Raw genomic sequence first — 16,176 nt, forward strand, 5'->3', positions numbered from 1 at the left:
ACTTTTTGAAGTACATCTGGTTTTTTGTGTCTGTTTAAAGGTGTTGTGGAGGAAAAATAAGTTAAAATAGTCATGGCTGTGTAGTAGTAGTAGAATTAGTCATCTAGAGGAAAATGCTTTAGATAAATGTGTCAAAGCTGTCCTTGCTTCAGTTCTATATTTAGGTATCAGAAGTCTGTGTTTTTATTCAGGGTTTGGAAGGAGAGCCTTTCTAACGCAACTTATCTTTGGTTTTTCCCTCATTAGGGACATAATAAACGGCTTCAGTGTCAGAGACATTGGTATCCGGATCTTTGAAGATTTTGCATCAGCCTGGCCATGGATTCTTCTGTGAGTTATCAGCTCTGCCACACCGGTTTCAATCTGGCACTTTCACATTTAGCCACTTTACAGCCACAAGCTTCAATTTATTTTATGTGTTGGACTAACACAAAGTAGTGGATAATTGTGAGATGGAATGAAAATGAGTCGATACTGCAAGTCTCCCTGGGTATGGTTGCACCAACTTTGCACATCTACAGACCAAACTTGTTGCCCATCCTTCTCTTCTGAATAGTTCAAGCTTAGTCAGATTGGATGGAGAGCATCTATGAACATCAGTTGCCAAGTCTTACCACAGATCTTCAGTTGGATTTAGGTCTGGACTTTGACTGGGCCCTTCTAACATATGAATATGCTTTTAAACCATTCCATGGTAGTTCTGGCTGTAGGTTTAGAGTTGTCCTGTTGGAAGATGAACCTCTGCCCCAGTCTCAAGTCTTTACATCCTCTAACAGGTTTTCTTTCAGTATTGTCCTGTTTTTAGCTCTATCCATCTTCCCATCAACTCTTACCAGCTTCCCTATCCCTGCTGAAGAAAACTATCCCCACAGCATGATACTGCCACCACCATGAGTCACTATGGGGATTGTACGTTGAATATGGTGTGCAGCCGATCCACTGCACATAATGTTTTGCATGTAGGTCAGAAAAGTCAGTTGTGGTCTAATCTGACCAGAGCATCTTTTTGCATATGTTTGCTGTGTCCCCTACATGGCTTGTGGAAAACTGCAAACCAAACTTCATTTTGCTTTCTTTCTATAATGGATTTCATCTTTGGAGTATTCCATAAAGCTCAAATTTGTGGAGTCTTGTCCACAGATTCTCCCACCTGAGCCATGGATCTCTGCAGTTCCTCCAGAGTTACCATGGTCCTCTTGGCTTCCTCTCTGATTAATGCTCTCCTTGCTCTGCCAGTCAGTTTAGGTGGATGGACTTGGCCTGGTAGGTTTGCAGCTGCACTTGAGATTTTACCCATCAGTATCAGAGTAAAAGGGGCTCAATGTACTTTGACTTCACAATTATTCTCTGTTTTCCTAATAAGATACATTGATGTTTGTGGTTGCAATGTGACGAAATGAGAAAATGTTCAATAGGTTTAAAACCTTTTCAAGGCTAGAGAGCTCAAACGTATGTTTTGAGTTCCAAACATTTAGTATTGATACATAACAGTCGCAACTTTGACAATATCCTTACCCATAAAAACAGATTTTTATCTCTAGTTTCACATAAACTGACATGAAGAAGTGAGAACGCACTGAGACATCCGACTTGGCCAATGGCTCATTCGCAAATTAAGTAGCGGCAATAATTCTTGCATTTAAACATGTTTGTTTAGCCAAATAAACAATGCTGTAATGCCCCCCAGCCCCATTATCAACTTATTTACGACTATGGATTTTGTCTCCTGTAATCATTGAGAAGAATTTCTATCAGCATTGATACGCTGGGGTTTTACCAACAATAGTAGCTTCACTTTCATGACGGTGCATGCTTGAACATCTGCTTGGAGATACTGTTTCCAAAATCCTTTTTCATTAGGATAACTCACACAAACGTCATAGGAAAGAATTAGGGGGAAAACTCCAAGCAGATTGCAGAAAATGATCCTTTAGGGAATGTAGACAGTAATCCTGGTCATACAATCTAAGTAGCCAAGTTATGGCTAACAGAGAGTAATATTAGTTTATTTTAGTGTAACGCTTATTCAGAGTCATTGTTTCCACCAGAACCAATGATGGAAACCAGAAAGTTAAGACAACACTGGCTGTTATGGTCTGATACGAGGACTGGAAAGAAAAAAGAGAAACCAGCAAAAATGTTTTAAAGACTTCGATAAAACAGAAACATGGAGCTGATCACAGGAGAGGAGTGGAAACATGCAAAACACTTGTTTGTAAAACAAATGCACACTTTGAATACAACAAAAGGATTAGGAAGGTTTTGTCTCAAAACATTTAGAAAAAAATGATTTCTACACAAAACCTCTTATTGTAATTATTTGGTATGTTTTTATTGTGTTTACAACAATAAAAACCTACTGGTTGAATAAAATGATGTTTCCATTTGCATTAGATTGGGATAATAAAACATTTTTTACTCAGCTATAAGGTGATAGACCACCTCAGAAATTCTGGTTGCTGTGATTTTCCCCCCTATATTCACCTCAGTAATAAAAACTAATATAACAACTGGAGCAGTATAAGCAAAAGCTAAAATGAAATAAAGTTGAAGTAAAATGAATAAGATTTTTTTTTCACTTCTTTTAATTTTTTCGAAAATAAAGCATTAATGTTTGATTAATGTTTAAAGCTTTCAGGTTGTGTCATCTTTGTAACTGGTTTCTTCCTGTCCAACGCGACTGGTTTCAGTGCTTTAGTGATAGCCATGGTGGTCAGTCTGTTGTTCCTGCTGCTGCTGAGGTTCACAGCTCCAGTGATGATCTGGCTGCTCATCATAACGCTCATTGGTGCCGGTGCCTACGGTAAAAACTCTGCTGGATTCATATTTAGACCTCTGTTAGGTTTTTAGATTCTAAATATTGGCTAACAGCGTTTTTTTTTTTTTATTATCACTGTCTTAATTTGTATTTATTTTTCTAAATTTTATCTTGCATTAAGACATTGTGGACTCTGAATATAAAGAGAAGTTGGATCTTTTATCTGTCGAATGAAAATGCTCAGATTTTGAAATGTGGTTAAAGTTTAAGAAATCATTCAATTTTTTTCTTCACCTCTGACTTATTGAGGTATCTAACTTAATCCCTAATTTTCCAATACAGGAATATGGCACTGCTACTGGGAATACGACAACTACAAGCAACAGTCTGCAACCATCAGCAACATCGGTTTCACCACAAACTTTCAGGTTTATCTGCAAGTCCAGGAGACCTGGCTGGCCATTTGTAAGATCTTTTTAACCATTCTTAATATTCTAAATAGGTTTTGTATTTTCCTTAAGTTTTGGGTCACTAGCAACCTGATGTGATGAAATCAATGAATTGATGAAACTGTAGGAAACGTCTGTAAAAATGTATTATACAGGGTTGGGCAATATGACAAACTATCATATGAAGATTTTCCTTTAGTTGAAAAATACCAGTACAAAGGAAGCAGACCAAGATCATGACCAGCTTGTTTTTTTTAAACTTTTCCATTCTTTAAAATTGAAGCAGTGAAGCAAATGCAGGTATTTGAGTCATTTGTCATGCTGCGGGCTGCGGAGTGGCACAGTTGTTAGCACTGACGCCTCACAGCCAGAAGCTCCTGGGTTTGAATCCTCACTGGGGGGTTCTATCTGCATCGAGTCTCTCTGGGTACAGCTTCCTCCCACCATCCAAAATTAGTTTTAGTGTACATGCCCCTTTGTTTGCCTGGGACGGACTGGCAGCCCTGTCCAGGGTGTACAGGCCACTTACTCATCTGCAATGCTATGAGAAACTGTTTACGTCCTTACACATGTCTTCTGTTTATGTATTGTTTCTGTCTCAGTTGAATGTTTCAGATGATCCAACTAATTTAAAAATCAGTCAAAGATAACCCGAGCAAAGTTTCAAATGATGGGACAAAAGCTACATAGCATCCTCAGATTTAGATGCACGGGGCTGGGAGATTTATCTATTCATCTATAAAATAAAGATCCCGGATTTACAAGTTTGGTTTCTGCATCTTTAGTAATGATGTTTGGTGACTGTGCAGCTGTGAGTGAGGAAGCATGTGGATGATGCTTGTAATTCTGATCCTCAGTGATAATCCTCTGTGTGGTGGAAGCCATCATTCTGCTGACCCTCATCTTCCTCAGAACCAGAATCCTGATAGCGATCGCTCTCATTCAGGAGTCCAGCAAGTGAGTTGGATCACAAAGTAGTTCCCTCACTGGCGGTTATCGCATGACTGGTGCCCTGGGCGAGCCCCTAACCAACCAATCCTGGGGCAGGATAAAACGCAGTGTAGTCTCTGTAAAATAGTCTCTCCTCAGCAGCAGGCTGAGGGCACCAACTCCTCATCAGAATCAGAATCAGAAAAGCTTTATTGCCAAGTACGTTTTTGGACATACAAGGAATTTGTTTTGGTGTAGTCGGTGCAATACAATACAAATTAAACAGTATAAACATATCTACAATCATTGACTGCACATGCATAAAAGCAATAGAAAGTCAGTTCAAGGTGCAACTGACAGATAAGTTAGATGTTTTTTATCTGGTGCTCTTCACCCCCTTACTAATGTTGCTCTGGGTAACCGTCCATGTTATCCATATTAAAAACCCCACTGAGTGAGCTACTTTGATTCAAGACACAATAATGATACATGTTGGTTTTAATGAAGAGAAAGGTGTTTGCGTGTAAATGTCTTGCCAGTACTTTGAGTTTCCAAGGATTGTTTTTGAGAACCCCTAACGTGTGTGTTTTATAATCTGCAGAGCAATTGGTCACATGATGTCTTCCCTGATGTACCCTCTGGTCACATTTGTTCTGCTGCTGGTGTGCGTTGCCTACTGGGTTGCCACTGCTTTGTATCCTTTAAATTTTCATGCAGAAATTTCATGTTTGTTAAAGTGCTTTGCATCATCTACCATTTGGGCATTAACCACCACACTCCAGTGTTAGTTTTGACTGAACTGATATCTGCAGATACTTGGCCACTTCAGGAGAGCCCATCTACAAAGTGGTGGCTTTAAATTCCACGTCTAGCGACTGTCAGCGCATCAACGGCACCGTGACCTGTGACCCTCAGGTTGAAACATGCGTTACCTTAATATGTTTGCAGTTATGTCAGGATGTAATTTCAGCACTAACTTCACAGTGCTTCGCTTTGTTCTGCCTCTCAGACCTTCAACTCATCATATTACCCAGAGTGCCCTTCAGCCAGCTGCATCTTCATCAACTACAACGAGGAGGGTCTCTTCCAGAGGAACATGTTCAACCTGCAGATTTACAACGTTGTTGCTTTCCTCTGGTGTGTGAACTTCGTCATCGCTCTGGGTCAGTGCACGCTGGCGGGGGCCTTCGCCTCCTATTACTGGGCCTACAACAAACCAAAGGACATCCCCATGTTTCCTGTCTGTGCCAGCTTTATACGCGCACTCAGGTATGCTATTGAGTCATATAGGCTTTTGCAACAAGGAAAGTGTGATGTGATCATTTCTAGTTTAGTTAGATTTTTATCCCTCCAAAGTAAAAGAAACATTTCTTCAAATATCTGAAAGAACTAAAGTCCCTCTGTAGTTTGTTGCAAAACTCCATTTTATGATATTTTTATTCAGTTTTTAGTATCAGTTATTTGAATGTTAAAATGCTAACCCAGAAACAGTGGTGGCTTTTATTTATACTCGGGACATGGCTCGCCACCCAGAGCACCAAAGCATGTGGGGCGTCACAAGCACATGACAAAATTTGCTAATCCTCTAAACTTTGCCCTAAATAAATTTTCTGTTACTGATTTGCTTGTTCAGTCACTTTGGGGTGCATATGTGTGCCGTGTTTATTAATGTATGTATGGGGTGTTGGTGGGGGTTCATCCAGGGCACCGTTCCTGCCTGAACCACCACTGCCTAGAAATTAAGAGCATTTCTACCCTCCAAGTAAAAATACATTGTCGGATTAAGCCTGTCCCTTAGAGGAGGGGTGTCCAAATGCGGCTCAGGAGCCATTTGCTGCCCACAAAGTGATTTTGTGCGGCCCACCCGATTATGATACAAGAATTGTCGAAATTTGATCAGGCATAGGTTGCAGCGGAGACTTTAGGAGAAAAGGTGACCCATATCCTGTTCTTGTTTCTGAGAATAGCCTGTGAAAATTCACCCTAAGATTTCAGAAATTCTTTGCCTTTTTTATTTTAAAAGGGGAAGAGGTGAAAGACCCTTTTTATATTTTGCATCCAACTTAAATTACAGATAAATTTTCTTCGAAAATTAGACTACATATTTATGTTTAGTTTCTTGTTGAGCATAAAAAGATTTTTTTTTAAATCACGTTAAAATAAGTTTCTGTATTTTTATAAAAAAACGTAGTTTTTGTAACCAGCGAACACGTCCATCTTTATAATTTACACCCACATGACCAAACGTTTGGACACCGCTGCCTTAGAGGTTGCATTTAGTCAAAGTTTTAGGAGGATGTCCTTATTTACCAAAAACTTTTTAAGCATGTTTTTAATACTGTGTAGAAACCTTGTAGTCTGTAATTTCTTTATTATTTGAATTCAATACTGCCAGACTTTAAAACAGTTTTTTGAAGAAGTCTGGACCAATAGATGTTCAGGCTCTCAGGATGTATTCTCTCTTTGGACTTTGGACTGCTTTTTATTTATTTTAAGACCAGTTTCTGACCTTTACCAGAGGAATATTTTTTATTATTTTAGGCCATTAAACTCTGACCTACCTATTAAATGAAGGAAGATGGTCCTATATGGTCCTGTTTTAGGTCTTTGTCGGATTCATTTTCTTTGTCTTTTAGACACTGTTCATCTCCTGACACTTCAGTTTGCCATTTTGTCTATTTTAAGCATATACTTTAGATTATGGTGTCACCAGTCTTGTGTATTTCACTCTTATCAAGAGCTAATTCATAGTTCAGCTTAGAGTCGTGGTTTGTAAGTTAAACTTTCAAATTCCCAGCATGAACCATTTCTCAGTTATTCTTTACAAAATTTATTTTATTTTGACCAAATTCCCAATAAAGCTGCTTTTATTTCCATATTTACCTGCTTTGGTTATCAGACATGCCCAAAGACATGCCTGTTAGGTTAATTGGTAACTCTAAATTGCCCTTAGGTGTATGAATGAGTGTGTGCGTGGTTGTTTGTGTGTTGCCCTGCGATGGACTGGTGACCTGTCCAGGGTGTACCCTGCCTCTTGCCCATAGACTGCTGGAGATAGGCACCAGCTCCCCCGCAACCCACTATGGAATAAGCGGTAGAAAATGACTGACTGACCTTTAAAGCCCTAAAAGGTTGGCGTTCCTCTTGAATAACATTTTAAATCAGCTGACAAAATTACCGCTTTCTTTTCTGCTCAGATGTACGACGGTCTGAGAACAAAGTTAGTGCCAGAAAGCAATAAGCTGCAGCTTCAGACCTCTCCTCGTGTTTGTCTGCAAACCAACACCTGATTTCCCTCCCTGCCTGCAGCAGGCTCGCTTGGTGTGAAAAAAGACAGTACATACTTATTATCAATATAGTGTCTTTTCAAGGACAGATATGTTTGCATGACAGCATGAACAAGGCTCAAGTAAAGCCAGCAGACACCGAGCCAGAACCTTTAAAGGAAATGTCATGACACTTTTTTTTTTTCACGCATCAAGTATTTAAGTGCCCCCCCACAACTAATTGCAGTTTACTTATTTTGTTCTCTCCCAGATAGAGTGCAGTTTAATGATGCCAGGATGAGCTGAGCTCACTTCAAGCTGGTCATGTTCAAAACAGCTTCATTAAGTTCAAAGTTCTCCAAGAAGTTATTGACTGGACAGAAAGATCGTGAGAAAGCAGTGAAAGTTAACAGAGAAACATTGAAAGACTGAACCTGAAGAACAACTGATCAAGGCAACTTTAAAACAGTTGCAGGAAAGTCGGACTGCTTGGAGGGAAAGAAAACAGATTATTGGGGTTTTAAGACTTTAAGCGTTTTAAAAGTGCTCTGTTATACTGTCCAAACCTTTGACTGGAGTCCCAGTGTAGTTATAAGGCTTATTTGCAGTAAGTTACATTCTCAAATAAACTGAGAGGTATAATGGTTATTCTTTAATGTAGGTACCATGTGGGCTCTCTAGCGTTTGGTGCTCTAATCCTGACCCTGATTCAGATCGTGAGGGTTATACTGGAATACATCGACCACAAGACCAGATGTGAGTCCATTTCAGCCAATTTCTCTGTTCAGATAAAAACACGACTTTCAAGATGTTATTATAAGCTATATTTGCTGTAAATAAATCATTTGAGATGATTAAAATACAGATGTACTGAAGAACAGATTTTTGTTTTTGAGGGACGGTTATTTGACCAAAGATCAAGTTTGACGTGTTTAAATAAAATTATCTTGATCTTTATGTTTCTTTAATGTCTCGTCTCCAGCGGCACAAAATCCTTGTGCCCGTTTTTTACTGTGCTGCTTGAAGTGCTGCTTCTGGTGTCTGGAGAAGTTCATAAAGTTCCTCAACCGGAACGCCTACATCATGGTGAGGCAACCATCTGCAGGCTTCTGTTACTGTAGTAGAAGAGTTTAATTAAACATCAAGCACAGAACCCGAGTCTTTTTCACTCATTTTACCATCATTACATAGCTGCTCAAGTAAATCCATAAAAAACCGAGTACTGTTTGTAAATATTTGATTCTTTTGTCAGATTGCTATTTATGGGAAGAACTTCTGCGTCTCAGCCAAGAACGCTTTCAGTCTGCTCATGAGAAACATCATAAGGTTTGCGCTGCGGTCAAATCAGTCTTGTTTCTATCCTCCACAGCTTTGCATGACGGTGTTCTGGTTCTCCTCCTCACAGGGTGGTGGTGCTCGACAAGGTGACCGACATCCTGCTGTTTTTTGGAAAGCTGCTTGTGGTTGGAGGAGTAGGTGAGGAGGTCATTTCTGCTGTAAACATATGCAGCAGGTTTATTAGAGAACAATTGAGCTTTTTGTCTAATATGAAACATGTAGCAACCTGGTTTAACATTATTTTGTATGTTTGAATTCTTTTTTTAAGTGAGAAGGAGGCTGTTACCAGTTCCAAATGGCTACAGAACAGTCACTGGTTCTGGTTTGAGAGATTAAATGCATGTAAATAAAGGGATTTGAGAGTAAAAGGAGCTTTTAGTTACCTAATGATTACATTAAAAACAAATATAAAAGGATTTTCCTACTTTACATTGAAATGAATCCCTACAAATCCAGTCACACTTCAGTGTTTCTGACCATCAAACTCATTTTATTATCAGCCACAGACTCGTCTCGTACTCGTACTCGTCGTCTTCCGCTTATCCGGGACCGGGTCGCGGGGGCAGCAGACTAAACAGAGACGCCCAGACGTCCCTCTCTCCAGACACCTCCTCCAGGGGGAGCCCAAGGCGTTCCCAGGCCAGCCGAGAGACATAGTCCCTCCAGCGTGTCCTGGGCCGTCCCCTGGGCCTCCTCCCGGTGGGACGTGCCTGGAACACCTCCCGAGGAAGGCGTCCAGGAGGCATCCGGTATAGATGCCCGAGCCACCTCAACTGGCTCCTCTCGATGTGGAGGAGCAGCGGCTCTACTCCGAGCTCCTCCCGGATGGCCGAGCTCCTCACCCTATCTCTAAGGGAGTGCCCGGCCACCCTACGGAGGAAGCTCATTTCAGCCGCTTGTATCCGAGATCTCGTTCTTTCGGTCATGACCCAAAGTTCATGGCCATAGGTGAGGGTAGGAACGTAGACCGACCAGTAAATTGAGAGCTTTGCTTTTCGGCTCAGCTCTCTCTTCACCACAATGGACCGGCACAGCGCCCCCATTACTGTGGCAGCCGCACCGATCCGTCTGTCGATCTCCCGCTCCATTCTTCCCTCACTCGTGAACAAGACCCCGAGATACTTAAACTCCTCCACTTGTGTCAGGAACTCCCCTCCAACCTGAAGAGGACAAGCCACCCTTTTCCGGTCGAGTACAATGGCCTCGGACTTGGAGGAGCTGATCCTCATCCCAGCCGCTTCACATTCGGCTGCGAACCGCCACAGCGCATGCTGTAGGTCTTGGCTAGAGGGGGCCAGCAGGACCACGTCATCTGCAAAAAGAAGAGACGAAATCCACTGGTCCCCAAACCACACCCCCTCCGGCCCTTGGCTGCATCTAGAAATCCTGTCCATAAAAGTTATAAACAGGACTGGTGACAAAGGGCAGCCCTGCCGGAGTCCAACATGCACTGGGAACAGGTCCGACTTAGTGCTGGCAATGCGGACCAAACTCCTGCTCCGCTCGTACAGGGACCGGATGGCCCCTAATAAAGGGCCCCCGATTCCATACTCCTGGAGCACCCCCCACAGGGCATCACGAGGGACACAGTCGGATGCCTTCTCCAGGTCCACAAAACACATGTGAACCGGTTGGGCAAACTCCCATGAACCCTCGAGCACCCTGTAGAGGGTATAGAGCTGGTCCAGTGTTCCACGGCCGGGACGAAAACCACACTGCTCCTCCTGAAGCCGAGGTTCGACTATCGGCAGGACTCTCCTCTCCAATGCCCTGGCGTAGGCCTTACCAAGGAGGCTGAGGAGTGTGATCCCCCTGTAGTTGGAACACACCCTCCGGTCCCCCTTCTTATGAAGGGGGACCACCACCCCAGTCTGCCAGTCCAGAGGCACTGTCCCGGACCGCCACGCAATGTTGAAGAGACGTGTCAACCATGACAGCCCTACAACATCCAGAGACTTGAAGTACTCAGGGCGGATCTCATCCACCCCCGAAGCCTTGCCACCGCGGAGCTTTTTAACCACCTCGGTGACTTCAGCCTGGGTGATGAAAGAGTCCAACCCCGAGTTCCCAGCCTCTGTTTCCACCACGGAATGTGTGATGGCAGGATTGAGGAGATCCTCGAAGTACTCCTTCCACCGCCCGATAATGTCCTCAGTCGAGGTCAGCAGTCTCCCGCCCCCACTATAAACAGTGTTGGCAAAGCACTGCTTCCCCCTCCTGAGGCGACGGACGGTTTGCCAGAATCGCTTCGAGGCCAACCGGTAGTCCTTCTCCATGGCCTCACCGAACTCCTCCCAGGCCTGTTTTTTTGCCTCTGCCACAGCCCGGGCTGCAGCACGCTTGGCCTCACGGTACCCGTCAGCCGCCTTAGGAGTCCCACAAGCCAACCACAACCGATAGGACTCCTTCTTCAGCTTAACAGCATCCCTTACTACTGGTGTCCACCACCGGGTTCTGGGATTGCCGCCGTGACAGGCACCGCAGACCTTACGCCCACAGCTACGGGCAGCAGCATCGACAATAGATGCGGAGAACATGGTCCATTCGGACTCTATGTCTCCAACATCCCCCGGGATCTGGTCGAAGCTCTCCCGGAGGTGGGAGTTGAATACATCCCTGGCCGAGGGCTCTGCCAGGCGTTCCCAGCAGACCCTCACTATGCGCTTGGGCCTGCCAAGTCTGTCCGGCTTTCTCCTCCTCCAGCGGATCCAACTCACCACCAGGTGATGATCAGTGGACAGCTCAGCCCCTCTCTTCACCCGAGTGTCCAAAACATGCAGCCGAAGGTCTGATGATACGACAACAAAGTCGATCATCGACCTCCTGCCTAGGGTGTCCTGGTGCCAAGTCCACTGATGGACACCCTTATGTTTGAACATGGTGTTCGTTATGGACAATCCGTGACTAGCACAGAAGTCCAATAACAAAACACCACTCGGATTGAGATTGGGGAGGCCATTCCTCCCGATCACGCCTCTCCAGGTGTCACTGTCGTTCCCCACGTGGGCGTTGAAGTCCCCCAGCAGAATAATGGAGTCCCCGGGAGGGGCACTATCCAGCACCCCCGACAGGGACGCCAAGAAGGCCGGGTACTCTGCACTGCCACTCGGCCCGTAGGCTGAAATGATAGTCAGAGACCTCTCCCCAACCCGAAGGCGCAGGGATACAACCCTCTCATCTACTGGGGTAAACCCCAACACGAGACGGCTGAGCTGGGGGGCAACAAGCAAACCCACACCAGCCCGCCGCCTCTCCCCGTGGGCCACTCCAGAGTAGAAGAGAGTCCAACCCCTCTCAAGCAAGGAGATGGGTTCCAGAGCCCACGCTGTGCGTGGAGGCGAGCCCGACTATTTCTAGTCGATATCTCTCGACCTCCCGCACAAGCTCAGGCTCCTTCCCCCCCAGCGAGGTGACATTCCACGTCCCTAGAGCCAGCCTAAGCATCCGGCGATCGGGCCGTTGAGGTCTCCACCTTCGTCCGCCACCCAATCCTCTTTGCACCGGTCCCTCACGGTTCCCCCTGCAGGTGGTGGGCCCACTGGGGGATGGCCTCGCGTCTCTCGTTCGGGCTTGGCCCGGCCGGGTCCCGCGAGGAGCAACCCGGCCACCAGGCGCTCTCCGACGAGTCCCGACCCCAGGCCTGGCTTCAGGGTGGGACCCCGGCTCCGCCGTACCGGGCGACGTCACGTACCTCGATATTTTGTTCTTCAGCCACAGACAACCTGGGTAAATACTGTGGCTCAGTGTAGTCATCTTCCAATGTGAAAGTTGTGGGTTCATTTACATCTTCCTCCTGCCACCTATTGATCTGCCCCCAGGCAAGGCACTTGACCTCAGGTTCCCTACCAATCTGTGTATGGGTGTATGAACGTGTTCACGCTTGTGAGTGTGATAGGCTGTGGTCAGTATGACTGAAAAGACGCTGTATAAGTTCAGTTCATTTACATTTAAAAAAACGTCCAGATCAACTTAGAGCTTTGTGAAAAAGTATATGCCCCCCCCTCGTTGTTAAATCATGAACATTTTGTGTTAAATTTCCAGTGCCACACCCAGTCTGATTACAGCCAGAACACAAGAAAGCAGCTATAGAGGCTGTATGACAACATGTAGTAACACAATATGCCCCGATCTAATGAATTTCTATTCATTGAGATAATTAGTCTAGAAAGAGCTACAAAAGCCATTTCTAAGACTTTAGGACTCCTGTGAACCACAGATAACCTTTTCCACCAACGCGTTTCATGCAATGTCACATTTCCGCCTACAAAAGGGAAGTTCCAGGGTGCGAATTAAGGTTCAACTCAGGCACTGCAGAATACTTGGTTTTTCTGCATAAACCTGTGATGTCACCGGTGGGCAGGTCGAACCTGGAAGCGATTTAAACAATATGTATGCTGTGGTATTATCATTTTCCCCTTTTTCTGCACATCATCCAGCTCTGCCAGTTTGCTACTACGCTTTCATTCAGCGTTGTGTAACACCCACTGTTGATGACGCATGTTTGGTTCCCCAAACTGGTGGAAATGCATGTCAGTTCTCAACAAAATACCAGGGTTCAAAGGCACCCAAACTGAATTGGTTCAAGAACAAGAGTTCTTTTGGTGGAAGCACTCCTAGAGAGAGACTTTATCCACAAATGGAGAAACCATGAAACGGTGGTAAACCTTGCCAGGTCTGGCAGACCTACCAAAATGACGACTCTTCCAGGAGGTCTTAAAAGTCTGTCAAAGTTTCAAAGCCAAAATCGCTGCAGGCCAAAAAGAACACAAAGACCCATCAAAAGGTTCCAAAATTAAGACCTTTTGGAAGGTCCCAATACATCAGGTATACGATTAACAAGTATTTAGGAAAAATATCATTATTCCAACCCTGGAGAACTTGCTGTAGCCGATGGGACCATCAGTTCTGCTCTCTAGCAAAACGTCCTGAAGGAGAACGTCCAGCCATCAGTTTGTGGCCTAAAGCTCAAGTACAGTCTGGTTATGCAACAGAGCAGTGAGCCAAAGCAAGCTAGCAAGTCCATGTCGGAATGGCTTAAAGTGGCCTAGTCAAAGTATGGACTTAAATCTGATTGAGATGCTGTGGCATGAGCTTAAAGTGGCAATTCATTCTCAAAATCCTTCCAGTGTTACTGAATTAAAACAATTCTGCAAAGAAGAGTGGACCAAAAGTCCTCCACAGTGATGTAAAAGACTCAATCCCAGTTATCACTTATCTGTTGCTGCTAAGAGAGGCACAGCCAGGTTTAGGTGGCAGTTATTTTCTCACATAGCTTTCATCATATAATAAATAAAATTATCATTGGAAAAAAAAACAATTTTGGTTTACTCTGGTTATCTTTTATACTGGCACTAAATTTGTTTGTTCTGAAACATTTTATTGTGACAAAATAGGCCAAAAAGAGAACCAACCTGGTAGTTATTATTTACACCATTGTAACACTTGCCTCTAAAGAAATAACACATAAACAAAACCCTGTTTCCTATTGTTAAAACCTAACCAGGAACTTCCAGTGTCCCTTAGAGGGTCTATGAAAGGTCAGTGCAGGTAGTACCTTAAATGTTGCATTTGGAAAGCTGACACACCATCAGTAGATGCTGTTGGTGGAGCTTGTTTTTCATAGACACAAGATAATGTTAGCAAGTATAAAGGGGAACATTATCTGGCTCTACAAACATTACGTTATTAGGGAAAAGCAGTTATGATACCTGTTATAATTCACCTTGAGCTGTGGTATATACTATTAAAGAACTGAGTTAAGTCTAAGAAACTAATAACACTTGATTTGAATGTAGTAAAATTCTGGTTCACTGCAAAAAACAGTAAGACTTCAGTAAAAATGCACCAGTTATAGTTGAAGGTCAAGTTATAAATTAGATGTTCTTTCAGACTGGAAATGAAAGTGGTTTCTATTTATACTGCAGGATGCTGGGACGTTGTCTGACATTTAATAAAAACAAAAACAAATGGGCTAAAATATAGTCATTTACAGTGACTATATCTGGTTTGTTTGGTTTTATTTTACAGATATAATCGTGAGAAAACAGAAAATAGATCAGCTATCTGGACCTGTAGGGACTAGCGACGTGACAGCTCGGTGCTTTTTGTTTTTCTCTTCAGGTGTTCTGTCGTTCTTTTTCTTCTCTGGCCGGATTCGGTTCCCAGGCGACACATTTCAGTCTGAAAATCTCAACTACTACTGGATGCCAATTATTGTAAGCTGCTAACCACTCTTTATTTTCATTCATAAATCATCCAGCTGTCTTGTTTTTGACGTATGTTCATGTTGCCTCAGACCGTGCTGTTCGGCAGCTACCTCGTAGCTCACGGTTTCTTCAGCGTCTACAACATGTGTGTCGACACACTCTTCCTCTGCTTCCGTGAGTAGTCCCCTACGTTTTACTGCTCATAATTTATTCAGCGCCACTGTGCACCGTCATCTGTTATTACCACAGAGCACATTTTATCCCACATTTCCAAACTGATTATCAGATGGATGGTAGAGAATAATGATACACAGCATCCTCCACATTCATTGGCACCTCTGATAAATATGCAAAAAAAGAAGTGACAGTGTGCAGCCTAGAGGGAAGTGCAGAAACAGATAGTAGAGGGGGTAGAGAAGAAAAGGGCAGGTGGTTGGGTAGATGCTCTCTGCGAAGCTGGGTCTTCAAGAGTTTCTTGATGATAGACGGGTAACGCCCCTGTTCTGGTAGCGCTACGTAGGATTGACACATGAAGAGTCTGGATTGTCTTGTAGGCACTCCTAATCGACAATACCTTCAAAACCAGAACGACAGAGTTGTGACATAAGCCTTTGTGAAGATCTATAAGGATCTAACCCAAACTTGAGATGTTCTTTCTTTATGATGCCATCTATTTAGTACAGCTCACCAGCGCCTCCTGCAGCAAAACACCTCCACAACATGATGCTTCCAACCCAGTACTTCAGTTAGGAGGATGTTCCTAGGCTTTCAACGTGCTCCCCTTTCCCTTAAAATGTAATGACACGTAAAGGGAAGTTCAGCGTATTAAAAAGAATTTTCCCATAACAGCTGCTTCCTTGCTGAGTAGCTCTTTAGCCCATATGGAAAATTACACTCTTCTCAACAGCTTCAGTTGGTAACTTAGCAAGGTCTTTTGCTTTTGTTTTGTGGTTCAGACACACATTTGGCACTAAAACACGTTCATCTCTGTGGCAAAGAACTTTCCTGAACATCTTTAGAGTCTCCTTCCTGAACTGCATAATGTTGGACATTCCCATGATGTTCCCACTGGTGTTTAATCGTCTGCACCTTCAGACATCTGGAAATTGTACCCAAGGATGAACCAGATTAGTGGAGGTCAAGTTATCTTCCTGATATATTGACTGATTTATTTAGATGTTTGCATGTCGTCACAGAAGGAAGCAAAGTGTTGCCTTAAAAATACATTC

The 16,176-nt window shown here is 43.7% G+C and overlaps 1 protein-coding gene across 1 annotated transcript in view; it reads left to right on the forward strand.

Annotated features, from left to right (window-relative positions):
- Positions 1 to 16,176, forward strand: part of slc44a4 (solute carrier family 44 member 4) — a 34,893-nt gene that overhangs the window by 17,634 nt on the left and 1,083 nt on the right. The window contains exons 9-21 of the mRNA XM_047383457.1: positions 247 to 330; positions 2,691 to 2,803; positions 3,101 to 3,223; positions 4,065 to 4,164; positions 4,739 to 4,831; positions 4,950 to 5,052; positions 5,147 to 5,406; positions 8,065 to 8,159; positions 8,386 to 8,489; positions 8,656 to 8,729; positions 8,809 to 8,879; positions 14,862 to 14,956; positions 15,037 to 15,121. Coding sequence (XP_047239413.1) covers positions 247 to 330; positions 2,691 to 2,803; positions 3,101 to 3,223; positions 4,065 to 4,164; positions 4,739 to 4,831; positions 4,950 to 5,052; positions 5,147 to 5,406; positions 8,065 to 8,159; positions 8,386 to 8,489; positions 8,656 to 8,729; positions 8,809 to 8,879; positions 14,862 to 14,956; positions 15,037 to 15,121 — 1,400 coding nt within the window. The remainder of the gene's footprint in view (positions 1 to 246; positions 331 to 2,690; positions 2,804 to 3,100; positions 3,224 to 4,064; positions 4,165 to 4,738; positions 4,832 to 4,949; positions 5,053 to 5,146; positions 5,407 to 8,064; positions 8,160 to 8,385; positions 8,490 to 8,655; positions 8,730 to 8,808; positions 8,880 to 14,861; positions 14,957 to 15,036; positions 15,122 to 16,176) is intronic.

Source organism: Girardinichthys multiradiatus, chromosome 13 (assembly GCF_021462225.1).
Source record: "Girardinichthys multiradiatus isolate DD_20200921_A chromosome 13, DD_fGirMul_XY1, whole genome shotgun sequence".
Taxonomy (NCBI): domain Eukaryota; kingdom Metazoa; phylum Chordata; class Actinopteri; order Cyprinodontiformes; family Goodeidae; genus Girardinichthys; species Girardinichthys multiradiatus.